This window comes from Malaclemys terrapin, chromosome 5, assembly GCF_027887155.1.
Source record: "Malaclemys terrapin pileata isolate rMalTer1 chromosome 5, rMalTer1.hap1, whole genome shotgun sequence".
Classification (NCBI taxonomy): domain Eukaryota; kingdom Metazoa; phylum Chordata; order Testudines; family Emydidae; genus Malaclemys; species Malaclemys terrapin.
The window spans coordinates 5,405,771-5,429,222 of NC_071509.1; the positions used below are offsets into that span (position 1 = coordinate 5,405,771).

General features: G+C 49.1%; 1 protein-coding gene across 3 annotated transcripts in view; it reads right to left on the reverse strand.

The window, feature by feature from the left end:
- Positions 1-9,418: 9,418 nt before the first annotated feature.
- The window catches only part of RAB11FIP5 (RAB11 family interacting protein 5), a 114,239-nt gene continuing 100,205 nt past the window's right edge, over positions 9,419-23,452 (reverse strand). For all 3 annotated transcript variants that reach the window (XM_054029576.1, XM_054029575.1, XM_054029577.1), the window contains 2 exons: positions 15,836-16,022; positions 9,419-14,371 (listed from right to left, as the gene is read on the reverse strand). In XM_054029576.1, the coding sequence (XP_053885551.1) occupies positions 14,159-14,371; positions 15,836-16,022 (400 nt within the window). In that variant the 3' untranslated portion in view covers positions 9,419-14,158. The remainder of the gene's footprint in view (positions 14,372-15,835; positions 16,023-23,452) is intronic.

Sequence of the window (23,452 nt, forward strand, 5' to 3'; positions counted from 1 at the left end):
CATTGTGGGAAATACAGGATTTCCTTTTAGGTAAAGAGGAGGGTTGTAGCTCCTTCACTGAAGGAGAAAACCCTAGACCAAGAGAGGCTAGAGCACAACCCTACTCATCGATCGCTATGGAGTCACACATCCAACCATCCGGAATTTAGGAGGCCGCACCTTGCCCAAAGATTTTCTTTAAAAGCAATGAAGAACGTTGTGCTGGTCATGCTCTGTTGCGACCAGTCTTACACTACTGCCTCACAACAGAGCGGGACAGCATTTGCCCCATTACAACGCCATAGGCTTTGGAAAGGAGCATGGGACCTAGGAGCTTTCCATGGGATAAGCCTGTTACAATCGTGGTTCTGCTACCTACTATGATGTTCATAGCACCCTGAGTTTACTTGATGTCATACAGCACAGTCAGTGAATTGGACCAGAACAGATACAAGTCTTTGGTACAACACAACAACTAACACACCCAGCATGCAAAGTGATTATTATAGCAGAAACCCTTCACAGCAGAGCCCCTGACCTATTTTTCAGAGGACTTTCAAGAATCACCTGTAGGAGATACCACTCTTGCCCCTTCCTCACGAAGTTACCTCTTCTCACCCTCTCCATTGTTTTCTTTTCTTAAAACAAAAGGCCCAATGAGTTTAGCTACCAACGGGGCTCCAACGGCAATGGGCCACCAAGGTGATCAGAGAACCCAGTGCACTGGGAGTATCTCTGCTTCCTGGAGCAAACACAGCTTTGGCAAATTCATTTGCACCATTAAGGGCTCATTCTCCATGCTGTGTGATCGGTTGTATCCAAATGCTGACTGTCCAATTCTCAGTGACAGAGATGTGACAGGCAGAGTAAGCACAGTGAGACATGGATGCCACAGCACCAGGGAATCTTCTACTGATTGACAGGTGTTTGCATTAACTTTAAAGACACTGGTTGAGCAAATGCAAATACAAAGGGAGGTGCTAGACCAGCTTGCGGAGCAAAAAACAAACTGAAGATTCATCAGTTCTCTTTGGGACTTTATAGCTTGCAGAACACTGGAAGCCCATCAGCTGACATTGACCTTTAAAATGGCCGATAGAGCAGGAAGCTTGAAAATGCAAATGAACACAGGTTACTTGATCTAGCACCTCAGTTTCACAATTCAGAATAATAGACAGACAACACCAAGGTTTGGGTGGGAGGGACAAATTTGGGTCTACATGAGGCACTCACTAGTTTATAGAGCAAAAAGCACCAGGGGGAATATAGCAATCTACAAATAGCTGAAGAAACTTAAGAGGACAAGAATCAATTATGTGCAGAATAGTAACAGGCCAAGAACTATGCTGGAGACAAAGATCAAGTGGGGAATATAGGTGGGAGAGCAAGGAAGACTTGGAGAGCTGAGTTTGAAAGAGAACTTGGTCAGAAAATGGGCTTTCCCCCAATGGAATATTTAAATGAAAATGTGGGGTGGGGATATGTGGGGGGGGTGTTTGGTCAAAGTTTCAATAGAAAAGTTTGACTTTTCAATCAAAATATCTTGAGTCAGAAATGTTGCCAGGGTGTCTCATGCTGCCATTCTCCTCTGCAGGCTAAAGTCCCTAGTTGGACTGTAACTCCCATGATGCACCATGGTTTCTCCTCATGGTGAGGGGCAGCAGTTGCATCATGGAATCTATAGTCTGGCTGCAGAATCCAACCTCTAGACAACAATGTGGACATGAGGAAACTGAACTACAACTCCCACAAAGCACCGTGGCAACATATCTGAATCAAAATGTGTCAATTTTCAGTCAAAATATTTTGGGTTTTGAACCTTTTTTAAATGAAAATTTGAAATTTTGCACAGAAAGCAGAGAGTTTTTCTGAAAAATTCTTTGCTCAAAAACCTAATTTACTGTTAAACAAGCAAACATACAAACAAAACACAAACACACAAAATGTCTATACCAGATAATTGGACAGCATGTGTAGCAGCTGGGAGGTATGTAGGGTTGCCAACTTTGTAATATTTAAAAACTGGACACTCCTGCAGGAGTGCTGGAACTTCCCCCCGCCCCTCCTCTTCCCCTCGAGGCCCTGTCCCTGCCCCGCCTCTTCCCCCTGAGGTCTTGCCCCCCATTTGCTCTTCTTCCCCCGACTCTCCTTATCTGGGTCGGGAGGGACTCGCCTGTGGAGCCCGGAGCTTCAGCTGCCCAATGCAGGTTAATGACCTGGCGCCTCCCCCGCCCGCAGTAACCGGACTTTGGGTGTCTGGTCAGTAGATCTGACCGGACATTGCCAGGTCCCCTTTGTGACTGGTCTTTCTGGTAAAAAAACAGGCACCTGGCCACCCTAGAGGTATGGCAGGTTGGGACGCTCCTCCAGACAGGTCGGCCCAGACCTACTCCACCCAATCTTCTCCCTAGCAAAATCCTTCCCCAGCTCCCAACTAGTGCTCCTTGCACAATCCACCTCTCCTATCCTAAAATCATCCAGTTTCCAGGCATCATAGAAATGAAAGGCTGGAAGGGACCTCAAGAAGCTATCATGGCCAGTCCCCTGAGCTGAGGCAGGACCAAGTAAAACTAGACCATCCCTGACCGGGATTAAGCCAAAAATGTCTTTTCTCTCCAACTTGAAGGATCCTAATTTGCTTCCAGCTTCTTAATGACTTTTGCTCCACACCCAACACCTTTGATTGCTCCTACAGCAGAGCCAACCTCCCCAAGTAATTTCAGGCTCTCTTTACTTAGTGTGGTCTTCTGGGGGTCAGTGTTCTGCCATTCCTGACCCCGCACAATAACGTGCTGCACATTTCCTCCCAAACCGGTCTCTGCTATCAGTGCTAACACGATACAGCTAAACAGGTGCCAAGCTAGAGAATAGAAAATGATCCCGCTGGATGAAAAACAAACGAGGATTATGGATAACTAAACACCTCGGTTTGAGCAGCAAAGTCATCTACCAAAGCTTAAAGGGAATTTAAAAAAAAAAATCTAAAGGGATGAGGAAAGTCATGAATAGAAACCTGGGCCTTGAAAAGAAAACAAAGGATTGATAAAATAACAGGTGGAGGAGATTAGAAGGGAGAAGCTGGAAGCTCTCGTGTAGAGGCAAAAGCTCAACTGGGGACTGTGCAAAGCGGAGGCCCAGTGCAATCTAGGTCTTTTAGTGGAATAATGGTATTAGGGCTTTAATTCACAGTCAGACCCGGGATGCCAAAACACACTTGGGTGTCACTCAAAGCGTTACAGGACAACCCCCCCTCAGACCTCTAATGCCCTCTTTGTTTGGTAAATTCTGCTCATTGCAGGATGGCTGGAAATAGATCCTCCCCCTTTCCAGTATTCCTCTGTTTTCACAGGTGTGCCGGCATCCGTGTTTACACTGAACCCTGACCTCAGCTCAAACACAGACTTAATGCTGATAATGATGGCAGTTTAAAGAGTATTTGACAATATCTGTTTTCCAAAAGGGCTTTTGAATCGCCATCGCAATTTCCCTTTCCTCCCCTTATAGGGAGGCCGGTTGTCACAAAACATGCGGCCCTCTGGCCTCTTCTGCAAAACGCTCGAGAAGCACAAAGATCCTCTATGCCCTCCCCAAGATGTACAACCAGACGCTGAAGTGCTCCCACTAGACAGAGTCCTCGACACATAATGCACCTACACAGTTTTGCAATTAGCAGCCGCAGTTCGGATTATTTGACTCTTTCCTTCAGAAGAACGAGTTCATTCACCCCTTTCAACAGCAGCAGAAAACATTCATTTTTAGACTCGACTGAGGTATGAAATTGAAGCCACTGTCTTGGTTTCCATCACATTCATGTGCCTTTATGGATAAGGAATGAACTAGCGCTCTCCTTCGAAGGTCCCCACGTTAACATAGCAGCACTGGAATAACAGAAACAGCTGTCACTACACTGGCAAGCATCTCCATTCTTAGATGCCATTTTCATTCAGCCAAAGCTTTAGCTTGTCGGACTGGAAGTTTAGAAAGAGAAGATGCAAGTTACCTCTGCATGATATTTCCTACCACCTAGACTTGGATGTTCCCCCCTCCTAGAGGTGAATATGGTAAGTTCCCACCTTTGTTGTGGCTAAAGAAACTTCTATGCAAAGCAGAGCATCTAAAAAGCAAGAGACGAGGGCGGCAGCTACTGAAACAAAAAGGTGTCAAGATTTTGAAAAATGGGTGCTCAGAAATCAGGTGCCTAAATAAGCGGCTTGGTTACAAAGGAAGCGAGCTAGTGACACTTACAATGGCCCTCCTACACACTGGCCCACCAGTTGCCTCTGGGCTTGTCAAGCCGAACAGGACCTACCCACTCATCATTAGGCTCTGCTATAGGAACCCAATGTACCTTTTACATTGGAGCCTCCTTTATCAGGGGTTTAGCAGCATGAAGCCACAATGAACCGCACGGGCAAGAAAGGGAAGCGTACTTTTTCCAACTGAAGCTGCAGGTGGGAACATCGGCAGAGAGAATTCAGTTGCTGAATTTGGCCAGAACATAGATTCAGATTCTAAGGCCAGAAGGGACCATTGTGATCATCTAGTCTGCCCTCCTGTAGAACACCGGCCATACCCCTATTCTCATGAAGAGTGTCACTTACTGGATCTTCAGTTACGAATCATCAGGAGCTCCAGCAGCACTGCTCCTCTACAGGGTCACAAATCCAGTACTGACTCGTCTTCTGCATTGCCAGCCCGCTGTTGTCCTTCTGCCGGGTCTCATCCAAGACCTGCCCCAGTCTCCTGCTGTGCAGTGTGGGAGATCGGATGGGATGGCTATACACCTCAGACACCTTACCGGAGGTCAAACACTACAGACCGACAGAAAAATGTTAAAATATTGAAGGCAGGGAGGGGTACCTGGCTCAATCTATTCTGCCTGCGCGTGTTCGTGAGCGCGTGTTAGCAGGAGGCAGGGGCTAAGATTGTTCAGCTCCCAAACCTTGTTGTGTAGCAACTTTCTTCTTCAGTTTAACATCTTATGTGAAGTCTGGGGACTGTAACCCCATGAAAGCTTTAAAAACAAGTCTGCTGCCTTAGGGCACGTCCACACTACGGGCGCTACCACTGTACTGTTGGAGTCGCGCCCCTCTAGCGTAGACACTCCTTACAATCAATGGAAAAGGTTTTTCTGTCGGTGTAGGTAACCCACCTCCCCAAGCGTTGGTAGCTAGAATTCTTCCATTGACCTACCCATGTCTACACGGGGCTAGATTGGCTTAACCACCGTGGTGAACTTTTCACACCCCTGAGGGATAAGAACATAAGAAAGGCCATACCGGGTCAGACCAAAGGTCCATCTAGCCCAGTATCCTGTCTACCGACAGAGGCCAATGCCAGGTGCCCCAGAGGGAGTGAACCTAACAGGCAATGATCAAGTGATCTCTCTCCTGCCATCCATCTCCACCCTCTGACAGACAGAGGCTAAGGACACCATTCCTTACCCGTCCTGGCTAATAGCCATTAATGGACTTAACCACCATGAATTTATCCAGTTCTCTTTTAAACTGTTATAGTCCTAGCCTTCACTACCTTTTCAGGTAAGGAGTTCCACAAGTTGACCTGCTGCCTATTAATTTCATTTGATGACCCCTAGTTCTTGTATTATGGGAATAAATAAATAACTTTTCCTTATCCACTTTCTCCACATCACTCATGATTTTATATACCTCTATCATATCCCCCCTTAGTCTCCTCTTTTCCAAGCTGAAGAGTCCTAGCCTCTTTAATCTCTCCTCATATGGGACCCGTTCCAAACCCTTAGTCATTTTAGTTGCTCTTTTCTGAACCTTTTCTAGTGCCAGTATATCTTTTTTGAGATGAGGAGAACACATCTGTACGCAGTATTCGAGATGAGGGCGTACCATCGATTTATATAAGGGCAATAATATATTCTCAGTCTTATTCTCTATCCCCTTTTTAATGATGTAGCGAAGTCAATATAGATTTTAAGTGCAGATGAGGCCTTAGTAAACAATCTTGTCCTTCTACTGCAGGGGGGGCTTCTCTTTCTCTAGAGATAAGTGGCCTTAGGTACCGGGCTGATGGCATCACATTTCGGGCCATTAATCTTGTTCATGTCCTTTAGAGTAGTTCCTACCGTTTTTAATTAAGGTTTCAGAGTAGCATCCGTGTTAGTCTGTATCTGCAAAAAGAACAGGAGTACTTGTGGCACCTTAGAGACTAACACATTTATTTGAGCATAAGCTTTCGTGGGCTACAGCCCACTTCTTCGGATGCATATAGAATGGAACATATATTAAGGAAATATATATATATACACATACAGAGAGCATGAAAAGGTGGGAGTTGTCTTACCAACTCTGAGAGGCCAATTAAGTATATCTAGTTGATATGCAAACTAGATACAATCAACTTAGGCTTGAATAGAGACTGGGAATGGCTGAGCCATTACCAACATTGAATCTATCTCCCCATGTAAGTATTCTCACACTTCTTATCAAACTGTCTGTACTGGGCTATCTTGATTATCACTTCAGAAGTTTTTTTTTCTTACTTGGCCTCTCAGAGTTGGTAAGACAACTCCCACCTTTTCATGCTCTCTGTATGTGTAAATATATCTCCTCAATATATGTTCCAGTCTATGCATCCAAAGAAGTGGGCTGTAGCCCACGAAAGCTTATGCTCAAATAAATTTGAGAGTCTCTAAGGTGCCACAAGTACTCCTGTTTTTAATTAAGTTCTCACTCAGGCCGCAGCATCTTCCAGAACTTCGCTCTCCCCCTTAGAAGCGGTTTTGCCAATACCCATTTGTACACCATTTTGTATTCAAGGGCAGCACCTGATTTCTAAAGGATGGCTCAAAAGAAGGAAGAAAAGGTGTGTGGTAAGGGACAAAAATAACCATCTACCCGAATCTCCCTGGGATCCAGGCTCTGTGCTTCCTGGATGCCCCACATGAGCCTGCCTGGGCAGAGCAGACATTTTCAGCTCAGTAGGGCTGTTTACTATTAAAATGATAGCTCTGCAGTTGGGGTGGATCCAGATCCTATGGAGCCCTACTCCACCCCGAACACCGCTACCCCGATACTCCACCCCTGAATAACTCCGACATGCGCCATCTGACGTCAATCCGCCCTCTTCCTTGACAGAGGCACAGGAGGGGACAGTACTTTAACGAGATGCTAGATGGATGGTGGTGGTTTGTTGAGTGTCTCCAAGTATGGTTTGTCCCTCCCTCCGGGGAAGAGGGGTTGGCTGAAATAAAGAGAAGCAAACACGTTTGGGAATACTGTGGAAATGAGGGCAAAGTTTGCCAGTATACCTTGGGTACAATGCCTTGCAACGATTCACCTTTAAGGATATGTCTTTCCTGCTTTTAGTCTTGGTAATCAGCACCCAGGTTAGCCTAGCCCCACCCAGGTGTGAGCAGCCACCGCAAAGCCCCACCTAAGTTACTATAGCCTCACTTTTGCTGCAGCCACCCCATGCTTGGACTCTGGGGGCACATCCCATGGTTCTGCTGCTAGGATTCTTTCCCAGTGAATTGTGGGAGAATCCATCTGTCCTTCTGGGCAGGCATTTGGAGGACTATCAGCACTCAAGTGATTGAGTCTGTATCCTAGCTGCAAAGTGGGTGGGTTACTAGTCTGGGTGGGAGTGGGACCTGAGCTCTAAAAAAACAACAAGGAGTCTGGTGGCACCTTAAAGACTAACAGATTTATTTGGGCATAAGCTTTCGTGAGTAAAAACCTCACTTCTTCGGATGCATAGAGTGAAAGTTACAGATGCAGGCATTATATACTGACACATGGAGAGCAGGGAGTTACTTCACAAGTGGAGAACCAGTGTTGACAGGGCCAATTCAATCAAGGGGGGGGAGGGATAGCTCAGTGGTTTGAGCATTGGCCTGCTAAACCCAGGGTTGTGAGTTCAATCCTTGAGGGGGCCACTTGGGAATCTGGGGCAAAATCAGTACTTGGTCCTGCTAGTGAAGGCAGGGGGCTGGACTCGATGACCTTTCAAGGTCCCTTCCAGTTCTAGGAGATGGGATATCTCCATTATTTTTTTTTTTTAGTCCACTCCCAATAATAGATGAGGAGGTGTCAATTCCAGGAGAGGAAAAGCTGCTTCTGTAGTGAGCCAGCCACTCCCAGTCCCTATTCAAGCCCAGATTAATGGTGTTGAATTTGCAAATGAATTTTAGTTCTGCTGTTTCTCTTTGAAGTCTGTTTCTGAAGTTTTTTTGTTCAATGATAGTGACTTTTAAATCTGTAATAGAATGACCAGGGAGATTGAAGTGTTCCACCTTGATTGAATTGGCCCTGTCAACACTGGTTCTCCACTTGTGAAGTAACTCCCTGCTCTCCATGTGTCAGTATATAATGCCTGCATCTGTAACTTTCACTCTATGCATCCGAAGAAGTGAGGTTTTTACTCACGAAAGCTTATGCCCAAATAAATCTGTTAGTCTTTAAGGTGCCACCAGACTCCTTGTTGTTTTTGTAGATACAGACTAACACGGCTACCTCCTGATACTGAGCTCTAAACCACACCCCCAGCCTGGACAACCAGCCCCGATTGAAAGCAGCATCAAACTCATGAGAGGAGGGCTAGTGTCAACACCCAGCTAGGAGCCCTGGCTAACTGCAGTGAAAACACATCCTAAGTAATCCATAAGATGGCAGCTGGAGGTTTCAAGCCAGATGATTCTCAATTGCTGTTTCCCCACCATGCAACCAAAATGCTGTGTATCACTTGGACAGAAGAAAGTGTTCGGCATTAGTTGGGGTTTTTAATACAGTACTATAAAGTTATCGTAACTCGATAAGTAAAGCAGCAAGGTGACCCACTGAACAGCAGAGCAGGCTGCGGGAGCAGGAAGTCTGGTTTCTATTCCTAGCCCTACTGCAATCATGGAGTTACCTTGAGCAAGTCACTCGGGCTTTCTCCATTTTCATGTCTTGGCCCATAAAAATGGGATTAGTGATCCTGCCTTCCCTTTGCAAAAACATTTGGAGATCTACAGATGAACTGCACTATGTAAGGGTGCACCATTATAAGTGCGCAGGTTTAAATTGTGATCGATACAGACATGCTGCTCCTGAAGCACAGGGACCTCTGTGTGAATGAAAAATAACGGACCCGACTCCTAAAGAGAGAAACTGAAAGGAGACCATCATTCTATTTCAGGAAATAAAAGAGTTAACCGATCACTCAGTTCCCAAGGGGGGGGAGGGATAGCTCAGTGGTTTGAGCATTGGCCTGCTAAACCCAGGGTTGTGAGTTCAATCCTTGAGGGGGCCACTTGGGGATCTGGGGCAAAATCAGTACTTGGTCCTGCTAGTGAAGGCAGGGGGCTGGACTCGATGACCTTTCAAGGTCCCTTCCAGTTCTAGGAGATGGGATATCTCCATTATTATTATTATTATTATTAATTAGCACGGCCCTGCTCATCAGTAAATCAGACGTGTCTAGGAACAGTTTGAACAATTTTTATTTTTTTAAAGTGCTTAAAACGTAAATAAGCTCTTTATAAACATTAGTTGCAACTATTAAATCAAGAAACATAAGCAGAACACTTTCCAACTCTGTGAAGAATAGGGAAATCAACATACCCCCCCAGATTTGAACAGTCTGAACCCTGGTTTTTTGGGTGCATTTCCAACACACGTTTATAGCACAGAACATACCGTTTTTTTTGTTTTTTTTTTTATAAACAAGATCATCCAACTCAAATAGACTGGGTTTACAAGACACTTTCAGTGTCCACATCCCTTCAGGTTTGTTCCAGTTTAAGGTCATCACTGGACATCTCTTCTGTACCCCCTTCACCCCTGGCCGGAAGAGAAAATAAAGAAACAGACTGCTTGATGGGCGTCCTTTAAAAAAAAAGTTTACTGACCCTATGGGCTGACAACAAAGCACGGCATAAATGCAATCAGCTGCACATCTGCAGAAAAACCTTGCAAAGCAGTTTGTGTGGGGAAGAGGCCTACTAGACTGGGATGAGAGACACAGTTACGGGAATGGCTTTGTTTCAAACTGAATAAACAGCCACACCGTTGACAGCGGAAGGTGATCTATATATACTAAAGTCATCTCACCTGTAGTGACGAACCCTCACCAAGAGGGTTCCAGCATTAGATTGGTACATAGGGACAATGACATACTTTCAACTCCTTGTTTTTACACAACCACCTCCTTTAAATACGGATACAGGACAGGAGCATCAATCGTTTTTAGAACAAATACATCTCTCCTCTGCGTCCTTTCTGTAAGACATCTACATTTTAAAATCTTCACATCAGACTCTCCAATACATTTTTTTTTTTTAGTACCAGATGAAGTTAATTAAATAGCCACTCTGGTTTTAACCAAGTTCTCTGGACACTTGTGGTATATTTAAAATTCTCTGCTCCGTTATGTGGTGCATAATCACTTGGGGAGAAAGATTTGTAAGGCAGTGGAGAAATGGAGGACAAAACAGTAAGTGGACTTACCAAAGACACCTCTCCTCAAGGATGCCTTTCCCTAGCCAAGTTCAATCACAAATGCCTGACTTCTGAACATTCTAACGGTCAATTCGATGACACCCAAAACAGGGGAGGGATGGACCACACCCTCTTAGCCATGACCATCATTAGGTTTGTGCCATACTCCCCACACTCTAACTTTGGTTAACTCAGATGTCGTGCTGCCCATGCAGTATCTGCTCCACCAGGAACGCTAAATCTCCCAAGTGGTTTCTCAGAGTATCCCTGCTAGTGTAGAATCAAGGCTTGGACATTTTAAAGCTACTATATTCGCTTGGCAGCGTTTTCAGCTACGTACAACTTTTCACTGAGTGGATTCTTTTGGTGCAAGGTGGTCTATGGGGTTCAATCCCACAGCAGTGACATACAGAGGGAGGAGGAAAGGAAACACGTTTCCCGTTAAACAAGTCCATTTTCCTGGTACAGTTCTTTGTGATGCAGCTCTTCAAGGTTATCTTGAATAGATAAAGTGCCAAACATTCAAGCTTTGAAAAGGCAGAAAACCGACTAAGGCAGAAAGATGTGATTAAATCATAAAAGGATTAAGAAGCAGCGGATAGGGGTGCAGAGAGCTCTTTAAAAACATTGGCACTTGTGTGGGTGTGGAAAGCACCTACAATAAGTCAGTCCTCAGGATGAGAAGACCAAACAAAATTCTACAAGAAAGACTATCCAAGAGAGCAATTAATTGGCTCTAGAGGCTGTCCAGGGATCAAGCCAACAGGAGGAACCGTTTGGTACCAGGCAGCATGATCTGGTCTCGTATGTTTCTGCTGCATGGTACACGGGAAGAACAGTGAAATGATGGCAGTCCCCCATCGGTGAGTTGTGCCACCCCAAGGAAGCAGGTATATTTCAGAGGACAGACAGAACGGGGCAGGCATCTTTTATAAACAGGCTGCCGAAAAGCCAGTATGGACACATTTATTCTCATAGAGATGAAATACTACCGACTTCCCTCCTTTACAATACCCATCTGACACAGGCCTCCATGTTCCAGCTAGCCTGTCTTCGATCATGCCCTCCCTTCCACACCCTGGTGTGGTAGGTTTAGTTGCACAATTGTTTTTACACAAATTTTGCCTCCTTAAACCACACTAGATGCAACTCCTCCTCAAATAAAAGGAAGACCTTTTCCAAGAGGCATAAAACCAGGAAAGGGACCTGGCTCTCACTCCAGGGGAACCTTTTGATTGTACGTGCAAAGAGAAGTTCTTGGTACTTGAACTTGTATGAAGAAAAAAGCTGGATACATTTCTTAAAACCCTAAACTGTACAATATAAACATACCCCCACCCTCCCCGCGACACATGCACACAAACAACAACAATGCAGGCAGATAAATGCAAACCCCGGACTTCTTTCCTATTAGAAACAAAGGCAAATAGAACCAAAATGCTCACGGCCAGTGTTTAAGGGACTAAGATCCTCCTCCTTATATGATATTTTACAGACTGGATATGGCCACAAATTCTCAATTACTGTAATATCAGATCCCCTTTTAAAACCACTCCTCCCATCAACATACTGCCTCCTGTTCCAATAGCTCTCTCCTCCCTGGCAGACTCACGCTTCCTTTGGGCATGACTCCCTAACAGGTTCTAGCACTGGCTTTACCCAGGCACCCTTTGCCTTGGCACATACACCCCGTATTACTATCCTTATAGAAAACGTCAATTACACCAGCCTTGCATAAAAGTGTTCCACCTCCGGAACACAAAGCGACTTGCCCACCCTTTGCTCAGGATGGTCTGTTTTATCTGCTTTAAAAACCAAACAAAACCACCCCCAACTTACCTGAGCCTGGCAGGCAAGTAGAATTTTGCAAGGCTGGGCTAGGTAAGGACAATAATACATTGGACTGCAGGTTGGGTTTAAAGAATCAACCATTTTAGCAGGAAACTGCTCTTATTCTATTACAAAAGGCACAACTTTCCGAAGTCGCTTTTAATACATTTAAACAGGTAACAGTGAAAGAATGTGAAAAAGGCTTAAAAGCTCCAGCAAAAACTCCAGGGGCTCCAGTGGAAACAATGCCCCTTTGCCAGGCTGAGGACACTGAAGTCCAAGTCGAGTTAGGTGCCAGGCCCTGTCCTCACTCGATGGGATAACACGGCCGCTTCTTCACCTGCAAGAGGACCCGCCACCCAACGCCTTGATGGAACAGAGAGAAGAAACTGACAAGAGCTAAAAACCAAAATGGAAGACAACAGCAACTTCTGGCCCTGCCCAAGTGCACATCAGAACCAGCAACTATGCTGTTTTCTACTGTGCCAGGTGTACCACTCATAGTCAAGACTTTGGCCTCACCACACTTGCAGCTACTAAACCAACCAGCCAACGAGGAGCTTGTTCATTGAGGCCCCAAAATCTAGCGCTACATAGATACCTCCTGAGAGTGCTGGCCCAGTGAAACATCTAGGCCCTAGGCATAATGTTAATCCTGGGGGTATTTTAGAGTGGTGAATTGCTAGTTTATTATAGATTGTATCAGTCTGGCGTCTGGCTAAATGGGCTGTCATGCACGCAGACAGGGCTGGGCAGTCACACTCTAGCTTCTGTTCCTTACGGCATCTTCCAGGCACATTAACAAAAAGATAAATACAAAGAAGTAGGCAAGTAGCGTCAAGGGCCATGGTGGTTTCAAACATGCCCTGTAAACACGGATAGAGGTGTTTAATGAGATAATACTGTGCAGAAATATCAGCCATGACTGATGCCAACAAGAGCCCGCAGGGCGTGCCTGCAGTATACACATCGGTGATGGGTAGGGTGGCTTTGAGAAGGAAGTTCTATGGGACAGATGCTGCATGAACATCAACAGGTCCCTTCCCCAGAAGCCACGGGGATGAAGTTCTGTTCTGAGCTGGGTAAGGAAGAGTGGGTTTTGTCACAGAGGCAAACGTGCAGTAAAGTTACCAACGCAGCTCGTGCTCCAGCACTGACACATGCTTAGTCACGCTCAGCCGATTTCACCAGTGTCACTTTTTGTCTCATCTCCAGGGACTTAGTGCTCAGAGAGGAGCTTGCTAATTGGGTGGGGAACCCTTTCCTTTGGGCTGGCAAAGAAACGATTCCCATCGAAATACAAGAAGAGAGGTGAAGCTAGACCTCCCTCTCGCCCCTTGCCTCACTGGCATGCACAGCAAGACGGGAAGAGCCACACACTTGTGATTTTCCGGTGTCACACGTAAGGTTCCTCAGCTGTGGCAGCAGCAGCAGCGATTCAGAGAACTTTCTTAGCAAGCCAGGACACCCCATTTCTGATAGACCAGGGTCATTTGGGAACACGGGCAGGGGTGGTAGCTTGAAGTCAGGGGCTAGATGGCACATTTCCAATTCTCAGGCGTCCAGTTCCATGGACTCCTTCCGGCTTTGGGAGGAGATGTTCCTGAACCATGCTGCCAGGCCGTGGGGGAGAAGTCCAGTTCCTGGGCGGGGCTTTGCAGTGTTCTATGCCCCGATGAGATCGTTTCCTGGAACTAGAGCACATTTGTTAGGTGATACAGCTAGTCTTTACTGAAAGACTCTCTGCGCATTTGTATGGGCCACCAAAGCCCTCTTGGGTTTTACTTGTAAGAGGTGGGGACAGAGTGTGTGCAGGGGCAGAATCCGGTGTCTTTGGCGTGTTTATTCCAGGAGTGCTGTGGGCAAGTGACGCCAAGGAGATCTCGGAGCAGAGGTTACTTGCTGGTCGTGTTTTTTTCCAGGGGGATCTGAAGGAGGGTGGGAGACCGTTCCATGATGCGCACCAGCAGCTGGTCAATGTAGTTCTCCAGTTCATGGATGTGCTCCTCCTTCCGGCTCAGCTCCTTCTCTCTCTGCACCAGCAGTTGGATGAGTTCATCGTGGGTTAGGTGATAATACTTGGCAGACTGGTCCGGCAGAGCAGCATCCTACAGCAGGAACAAAAGGAAGCAGACCCGGTGAGCTTAAGTGAGACCCTCTCTGTACCTTGCAAAATACACCTGCAAACTGTATGCACGGTAAGGAACTGAATCCAGCTTGCGACTCAGACTGATATGTGTGCACGAGAAAATAATCGATGCATGTTTTAGGGTCTGTGTATTTTGCATAGCAGCTTTCGTGTAAGTGGCGTATTAAAGCACTGTACAGTTATAGGGCTAGATTGTAAGAGGGTGACAAATTCAGTGTAGAGCAGAGACCCTGGGTGTAATGGAGACTGAACAGTGAGGGAGCTGCGAGGAGGCAGTGAAGGGATGGAGAGGAGACTGCAGGTAGATGAGCACCCGGGAGACACGGATAAGATTTGCGAGCTGGGGGTGGAAGAATTTAAGACAGGTGGTTGCTGGCTGGATCCGGAGATGCACAGGGAGCATCAGCGGGGGTGTTTGAGCGTGATGGTGACATGGTGGCATTTCTGTGTACGTGTGAATCACAGAAGTGTAGGGCTGGAAGGGGCCTTGAGAAGCCATCCACGTCCAGCCCCCTGCGCTGACACAGCAACGTACACACAGTACAGGCTGGAGAACTGGAATTGGGGGAAGCAAAGAGCAAGGAATTGCAATAGGCATAGGAAAGAGAGAGGAAAGCAACCATGAACTCAGCAAAGAGACTCTGTGGTTTGCCCGTCAGCACACACTGGCTTTTGAATGCAGCCAGCCAGCATAGCAGAGCCAGTGCTCCAGGAAGTGTTTCCTTCCCACCCTCACCAGCAGGCAGAACCCTTTGGGATATGTCTACGCAGCACGGCGAGACTCGCACTAGCACACTAAGAACAGCAGTCTGGATGTTTCGCCGCTGGCGAAGACACGGGTTAGCCACCTGAGCTTGGACATGGGGTCAGGCGGGCTTGGACTCGGGTGGCTAGCCCAAGCCACCGTCAATGCCTCACTCCCACACTGCTGGTCTTAGCACGCTAGTTCAAACAGAGCTAGCGTGAGTTTGTCTACCAGGGCTGGGAGGGATGCACCCACCTGCACTATGGACAACATGGCCTTAGATTTTCCCTGAGATTGTAAATTGAGAGGCAGTGCAGCGTCTTGTAGTTACCCTGCTGGTTCCGTACGGCTGAACATGCTCTGTGAAACCCAGCTCAGCAGGAGAGAGACAAGGAAACGGCAGAGTCCAGACGGTGAAGGGGAAAGAGCGGATAACTTGCTCATCATCCCGAATCAGAGCAGGGTCCTGCCCAGTGCTTAGAACAGGGACTGGTGGCTGGAGTCTAGGGTGGTATCGGCAGCTCTGCTGATTCAGTGGTGTAACGGGTTCTCGCACACAACGGGATCTTTGCTAGGTATTTCTAGGCCTCCAATCACCACTGTAACTAAGCACCAATATGAGACACAAATCGGTGCGGGAGGAGAATACGTGCTACTGGTCAGTGGCGGTGACCCTACCTTTAGCTTCTTGGACTCCACTTTCTCCAGTTGCGATGAAGGGGTCACTGGCTGGACACTACTCGTGGTGACGGTCTTCAGCTTTTCCAGGCCGCTGCTCAGGGCAGTGGTCAGGGTGGACCTGTGCTGCTTCTTCTCCCCGGAGACCTCTGCCACGGCAGCACTTATGGGCTTCACTGGATGAGGACTAAAGGGAGCAAGGAAGTCAGAGAGTTAGCGCCACACAGAGCTGGGGGATGGGGAAGCACTTCTGCCCTTTAGTTTCTCTGCCTGTGGGGAAAGTCAGCAGTACATCAGAGTTAGTGGGTTCCACACAGCTGCATCCTCCACCAGGCACCACACTGAATGTTTACCTGCCCTGGGGGGAGGGGGTGTGTGCAAGATGGCCCATAGAGCAGCCCAAAAGTTCTAAGAGAGAGACAGGACCCCTGGAGACTACAAGTCCCAGAATGCAATTCTTCCTCGATACAGGGAGTCAGGCCCCACTGCTTGCTGGCACCCACGGTCTCTGTGGGCTGCTCTAACCAAGATGGCAGCATTGCATGCTGGGGCCTTAGTGACAGTGTTTCAATCTGCTCCATTTTGGGGAAGTTAGGCATAGCTCTGAGGCTCAGAGCTCTTTGCCCAGCTAAGGACCTTGCATGGTGTCAAGTATCAGAGGGGTAGCCGTGTTAGTCTGAATCTGTAAAAAGCAACAGAGGGTCCTGTGGCACCTTTAAGACTAACAGAAGTATTGGGAGCATAAGCTTTCGTGGGTAAGAACCTCACTTCTTCACTTGTTCTTACCCACGAAAGCTTATGCTCCCAATACTTCTGTTAGTCTTAAAGGTGCCACAGGACCCTCTGTTGCTTTCTAAGGACCTTGTTGACCAAGTCCTGGCCCCCTTAGGTTAGCGTTTGGAGCCATTACTGACTGGCCGGGGAGTTACGTACCACTATGACCCACAGCTGGTGGGCTGCCTATTGACTATTTCCCCATCTATGAGAACACTGCAGATCCGCTGACTGCACCAAGTCATAACTGTCCTATTTTAGGGTGTAAACATACACAATTAACCCTAAGAGTCTGGTTTGTCTTGGTGTGTTTCAGACTCAAAGGGGAACCGCAGTATACTGGAAAAGATTGTGTGACTTGCCCACTTTAGGGATTACAGCGAGGACACACCATGCACACACCCCCACCCCCTGGCCCCATGCACCAAGGCCAGCAGGACTGCACTAGATGGGGTCCTGGCAGTTGGCCATGGCGGCTAAGAGCACCACAGAATTTGCACCAAAATACACAACCCAAACTGCGTAGGTGCAAGCACCTTCCCTGACAGACAAGGGGGCTATTGCTTTTCTGCCAGCTGCTGCCCCATTCCGCCCCCTGCAGTCACGAGCAAGGCTGCAGGGTGCATTTCTGGCCTCAGCCAGTGGGTGTCTGTCCTTTGGGCTGAAGTCTGGGCTCCCCACAAAACAGAGAAGTGTCCCGAGGCAAATTGCGCTGCCAACTCCTAATGGGGAAGAGGAGGTGATGGGTAGTTTATACGTGAAATCTGTGCCATGACATTTAGTAATAAACACAAACCGAAATGCCATGAAGCAGATTTACTCTGCACACACAGCAGCCACACTGCAAAGAATTAGAACCACAGCTGATGCGTTCACAAGCTAACACATTACGTATCCCATCCTGCATTCCATCCGAGGAACTCAAAGTGCTTTGCAAGCAAGCAGCAGTTCTCCCAAAACTCCCGGGAGGCAGGCAAGCCGCTGCATTTACAGATGGCACAATGGCTGCGCTGAAGAGAACTGCATTGGCCAAGGTCACTGGCAGGGCTGGGACCAGAACCTCTTCTCTCCTCCTGTTGCAGGCCTGTGCTCTACCCACTAGACCACGTTCCCCCTCAATTTCTAACTGAGCACAGGGGATACCAGGTTTGAAATTTGTGCCTCAAAAAGGTTAACTCGGGTTCAGCCCAAAGCCATTTACAACGCAGATAAGTTACGAAGCTTCCTCTAGCTAAAAGCTGTGAATGAAGAGAGGACGGATCAGAAACTCTGCACTCCTGAATTCCAGGTTCATGCAACACAAAGGACAAGCCTTCCAGCTAGGAGGGCGAGGCCGGACAGCTGAGCAGTCAGGCCTAAACATAATCAGTCCCAAATTCCACGGCACCCTCCCATGGGCCTCAGTCTGGGCAAAGGCTTCCCACTCATCATCTGAGAGCGCACAATACACACCCAGCCAGCCCAAGAGAGAAAAACCTGGTGGAAGGGAAAAGGAAGAGGTTGACACCTCTAACAAGAGGTTCACATGGGGACTGATTGGCAGAAATGAGTATCCCCAGAAGACACAGCTCCTCTGCCTACAGGAACATTTTAGACGTTGAAGGCACTTTCTCTGGCCCAAGCTCACTGAAGCCACTGAGAGACAGCCTCTAGATGCAAGCTGGGGCCACAGAGGGATGATCAAGAGTTGCCACAGATATTGTCAGAAGAAAGTTTATTTCTCCCCCAGCTCAGCTTGCATGTGGTTTCTTAGTTCTCCTGCTAGGCAGGGGATGCATTATAGCATTTGCCTGCTGTGGAATTGTGGGAGAGATTCCTCCCCCTCCCCCCAAAAAAAACAAGCTGGCAAAAGTATTGTTTTTCCATCAGTGCCTCATTTCTGTCCAGTATCCCCCCACCAACAGAGGAGGTGTCTGCAGTCAGGACTGCGGGGTAAGCCCTACTTTGAACAGACAGCAGTGGTTGCATTTGCCATACCAAGTTACCTTATTACTAGTATCCAGCTCCTTGCTTTGCAAGGTCCAGAAGGTGAGGGGGACACATTAAAAAGATTAGGGGCTGGGGACCGGCCCCAAGGCACTTCCCCTCCAGCATATTCTAGGTGAGAGACTTACTGAACAGAAATACAGCATTTTGCAGGCCTGTCTCTGAAATCCCAAAGCACTTTTTAAAAAGTTGCACTGGATTTGATCAGCACAGCAGATTAATGCAGGGTTACCATATGTCCGGATTTTCCCGGACATGTCCGGCGTTTTGGGCCTCAAATCCCCGTCCGGGAGGAAATCCCAAAAGGCCCAAAAGGCCGGACATATCCGGGAAAATAGGGAGGGAGGGAGGGCCCGACGGTGCGGGGCCGGGAGTGCTCGGCTGGGGGCCGGGATGGGGCCGGGGCCGGCGGTGCTCGGCCGGGGTTGGGGGCGGCGGTGCTCGGCCGGGGCCGGGACAGGGCTGGGGCCGGCGGTGCTTGGCCAGAGCGGGACGGGGCTGGGGCCGGCGGTGCTCAGCCGGGAGCCAGGCTGGGGGTGCTCGGCCGGGGGCCGGTGCCCCAGGGCCCGAGCCGAGCCAGAGACACCAGGGCCAGAGCCTCTTGGCCTGGGCCGGCCGGCCGCCAGAGGGAGCTGCTCGGCCAGGGGGGCCGGACTGGGCCGCGCCACACCCCGCCCCAGCCCCAGCTTACCTGCTGCCTCCATTTCAGGCTTCCCGCAAACATTTGATTCATGGGAAGCAGGGGAGGAGGAGGAGCAGGGGGCGGAGCGTTCAGGGGAGGGGGCAGAGTTGGGGGGGGGCCCGTGGCGTGTCCTCCTTTTTTAAAACTAAAATATGGTAACCCTAGATTAATGGCAGAAGCATTTGGCACATGTAAGAGGCAGCTGATATGTTAAACTGCTGAGTTTTTATACACTTAGCGCTGAGGGTAATTAACCATTGGAACAACTTACCTCAGGAGGCGGTGGGTTCTCCACCGCTTGGAGTCTAAGTCAAGGCTGGAGGTCTTTCTAGAACATTCACCCTAGCTCAAAGTGAAAGCAGTGGCTGAGGTTCTCTGGCTTGTGTGGTACAGGTCAGACTAGATGAGCAGGATGGTCCCTGCTGGCTTAAAACCTACGCGGCTTTCCAGGGTGGCAGCTGCCATACTGTTGGTAAGCGGCATTTTTTATACCAGCAACAGGGAGAGTGTGGTCTAGTGGTTATCGCACATCAGCTGTCTCCAGTTCTAATCCCAGCTCTGTTTACTGACTCGTCATGCAATTTCAGACAATTATCTGTGCCTCAGTTTCCCTGACAGACTGGATTCCTAATGACCTCCATCACAGAGGTATCATGGAGCTTACATTTCAGTTGATAAGCACCTGGAGGCTCCTGAAAGGCTCAGTTTTCATGAATTTTACAGCAGTTTAAGATTAACAACAATGGAGCAATGGCCTGGTTGTCAGTCTTCACTACAGCTTCTCCTGCCTCATCTACTGAGCAACGCTTCCTGGGCCACATACCACGTCAGGTGAGATTTCCTACGGGAAAGCTGCAGCTCTCAGTGAGACGCCAAGACAATGCACTCTCAGTCACAGGTATTTCTAGACAATTACTTGGCAATCCAGGAGTTTTAACATCGCTATCTAAAGTCCAGAGGAGTCTGAGAACAGGCCTGGGAGCCAAGAACACCGAAGTCAAATGGATTCCCTAGGTGTCGTTCCAGTTCGTCTCTCACACGCTTTGAAGATGTACCGTGCCAGGGAAGTGGAGAAGAATACTTAGCATGATCACTGCAACACTCCTTACAAGTTTTTTTCCCCAGATGGTTAATGCGGTTCACATGGTGCTGGCAGCTCCAAGGGACAGAGCAGCTACACAGGGCTGTCCCGAGCCATTTTGGTGCCCTACGCAGCCCCCCCTGCTGCCCCCATGGGGGGAGCTGTGTGGGGCCCCAGGCCTCTGCAGGTGTGTGTGGGGGGGAGGCTGGCCACTTCCTGCGGGAAGTGAAGTGACCCAGCCCCAGCCTGCTCTGCTCCCCTGGCTCCCAGGCGTAAGTTGGGGGGCTGGGAGGAGCCGCCCTATAGCACTCGCCGGCAGCGGAGCGGAGCAGGCTGGGGCCGGGTCGCTCTACTTACTGCCGCCGGTGAGTGTTGGGAGCCCGACCCCTGCTGCAGTCCTCAGGGGAAAGGCTGGCTGGAGTGGGGGCGCAGCTGGGGCGGAGCAGGGGCAGGGACTTTGGGGAAGGGGTGGAGTGGGGGCGGGGATGGGGCAGAGCAGGGGTGGGAAGAGGCAGGGCTGGGGCGGAGCAGGGGCTTTGGGGAAGGGGTGGAGTGGGGGCGGGGATGGGGCAGGGCAGGGGTGGAAAGAGGCAGGGGCTTTGGGGAAGGGGTGGAGTGGGGGCGGGGATGGGGCAGAGCAGGGGTGGGAAGAGGCAGGGCTGGGGCGGAGCAGGGGCTTTGGGGAAGGGGTGGAGTGGGGGCGGGGATGGGGCAGAGCAGGGGTGGGAAGAGGCGCGGCTGGGGTGGACCAGGGCCGGGGTCATGGGGAAGAGGCGGAGCAGGGGCTGGAGCAGCATGCAGCTGGAAATTTGGTGCCCCATTTGCGTATGGGTAGGGCTGGCCCTGGAGATACGGTTGCGGAATTGCAGGGGAGACCATTTGTGTTTCCTGGTTTGCAGAGGTTTAAGTTTAGCCACCCTCCATGTTCTGCTGAGACACAAAGTCGTGCTGGGGAAGTAAACTCTGCATTAACAACTTTTTTGGGCAGATAATCCTAAGTAAAACCCAGATCTAGCCCCACAATCTGTTGGCGTCACCAATTAGGTTCCCTTTCAGCAATATTGGGCCACTCAAAGGAGCGGACAGATCAAAGGTATTGTGAGAAATGCCGCTCCCATTTGAGTTTTCTGAACACTGGGTGCAGTTGATCTGCAATGACACGGGAGAAGCTATTTTCTGACTCGGTTCCATTAGCAGTGCTTTATGGGAGCGTAAAATTAGCGCTGGGGTTTAAGATCTAGGGTGCAAACTTCCAGGCAAATTCATATAAACCTCAAATTTACAGGCAATTAGATCAGTAACTGAGGGAAGACGGACTTAAGCAGCGGCTGAAAATTAAATCCAGAGTAGGACATTTTTGCCCACAAGTTAGTAAGTTGCATATCAGCCTGGTTCTATCATAACCCAGTCTATATACAAGAGTTACTGGGTGAAATTTTATGGCCTGTGTTATGCAGGAGGTCAGATCAGCTAACAATATTTTTAAAATCTCTGAACCTATTTGAAACCAGGCCTGGGTCTGTTGCAGTCACCATGAACAGCGAACATAGAACATCCCACTGTGTTCTGGGCAGAAGATCTTCTCCTGCACCATCTTGGTTTTCCTTGCGTGAACTGACCTGGAAGCAGTTTTAGCAGATACCAAAGTGCTTATCTCCCCGCTTCACTGGCTGTCCACCTGTCCGGTTTGCATCCGTTTCTGTTTGCGTAGGTGGAATGGTAAAGCAGAGTGGGACAGCTGAAAGCTCTAGTGTTGCTACTGTGACCAACTGCCACCACCTGGCAAGCAAAACACCGAGTGCTGGAATCGCTGTCATGAGGGTGAGGAAGGGGAAGGTGCAGGCGTCCTGGCACTCGGAGGCTGGACTAGTGGCAAGTAGTTGGGGAAGTCTGCCGAGGACCGTTCTCCAGTCCCCGTTCCTGCACATGCTTGTGCCACCGTACAATAGTCCCACACATACTTACTCAGCATCTTACCGAAGTCAAGTTGCTGCAAACGGGGGAGTTTCTCCAGGGGCAGGAGGTGGGGGTGGTAGGAATGTTTTCCTACCCAGGCCTGTTCCATGGCTGCAACTCCACCTTCACGGCTGGAGTAGCCTCCACGTCTCCCGTGCCCCTACTCCACAGCAGGGAATGGCCTGTGGATGCATTCCAGTTGTACATCCACTGCCCCCAGCTGCAAGTCCTCGCTGAGCAGAGGAACAGGGAGTCCCTGCACTGGCGGCCTCTCTGGCATGCGACTCCCCACGTCCTGCCTCACCCCAGCCACACTGGTTTAATGACAAGAGCCCACCCTGGCTGCAGGACGGTGACGGAATTGGCCCCAGAGAGGCGAGCTGCCTCTGCTCAGCTCAGTGAAGCCTTCCTCAGAATTTTCTGCCTCGATCTTTGATTCACCCTTCCAAACTGGCGTCTGAGCAGAACCTCCAGGTGGCTTCGATCACCCCCTCCTGCCCGCTCCACACCCTCCCACTCTCCCGGCTCCGACGCAGAAGGGCCTGCAGAGTCCAAGTTACAGACCTAAGCCAAATGTCTCTCTTCCATTCCTACTGACACCACTCCAGCTGTGACTGGCTGAGACCTGCTCTGTCTATCCATGGGGCGGTACACAAGTCGCCACGCTGCCTGAGAGCAGAAATCTAGTGAAAAGTTCTTTCCACCAGAGCCAGCCCTTCCTCTATGATTTCCGGCTCCCCTGTGCCCCCCCAGCCTTCCCCGGAACAGCCACCCCAGGCACCAGCCCTATGTTTCTCTATCTGCTGGATGTGTCACTTGTTTCCCAAATAAATCTTGCTCTAGATTTGAAGATCCTCCTTTCTCACGTCATGTGTCCTTGTACAACATCATTCACCTGGGGAGCTCAAAGAACTTTACAAATATTAATGAGTTAAGCCTCACAACAGCTCCCTGAGGCAAGTATCCCATTTTACAGATGGAGAAACTGAAGCATCTGGAGGTTAAGTGACTTGCCCAGCTTCACACTATTGAAGGAATCGGTGGTAGAGGTGAGAACAGAATCCAGATCTCCTGGATCCCAGTCCTGGGCCTCAACCAGAAACCCATCCTTCTTCCCACAGAGGAGACCTGCCCTGGA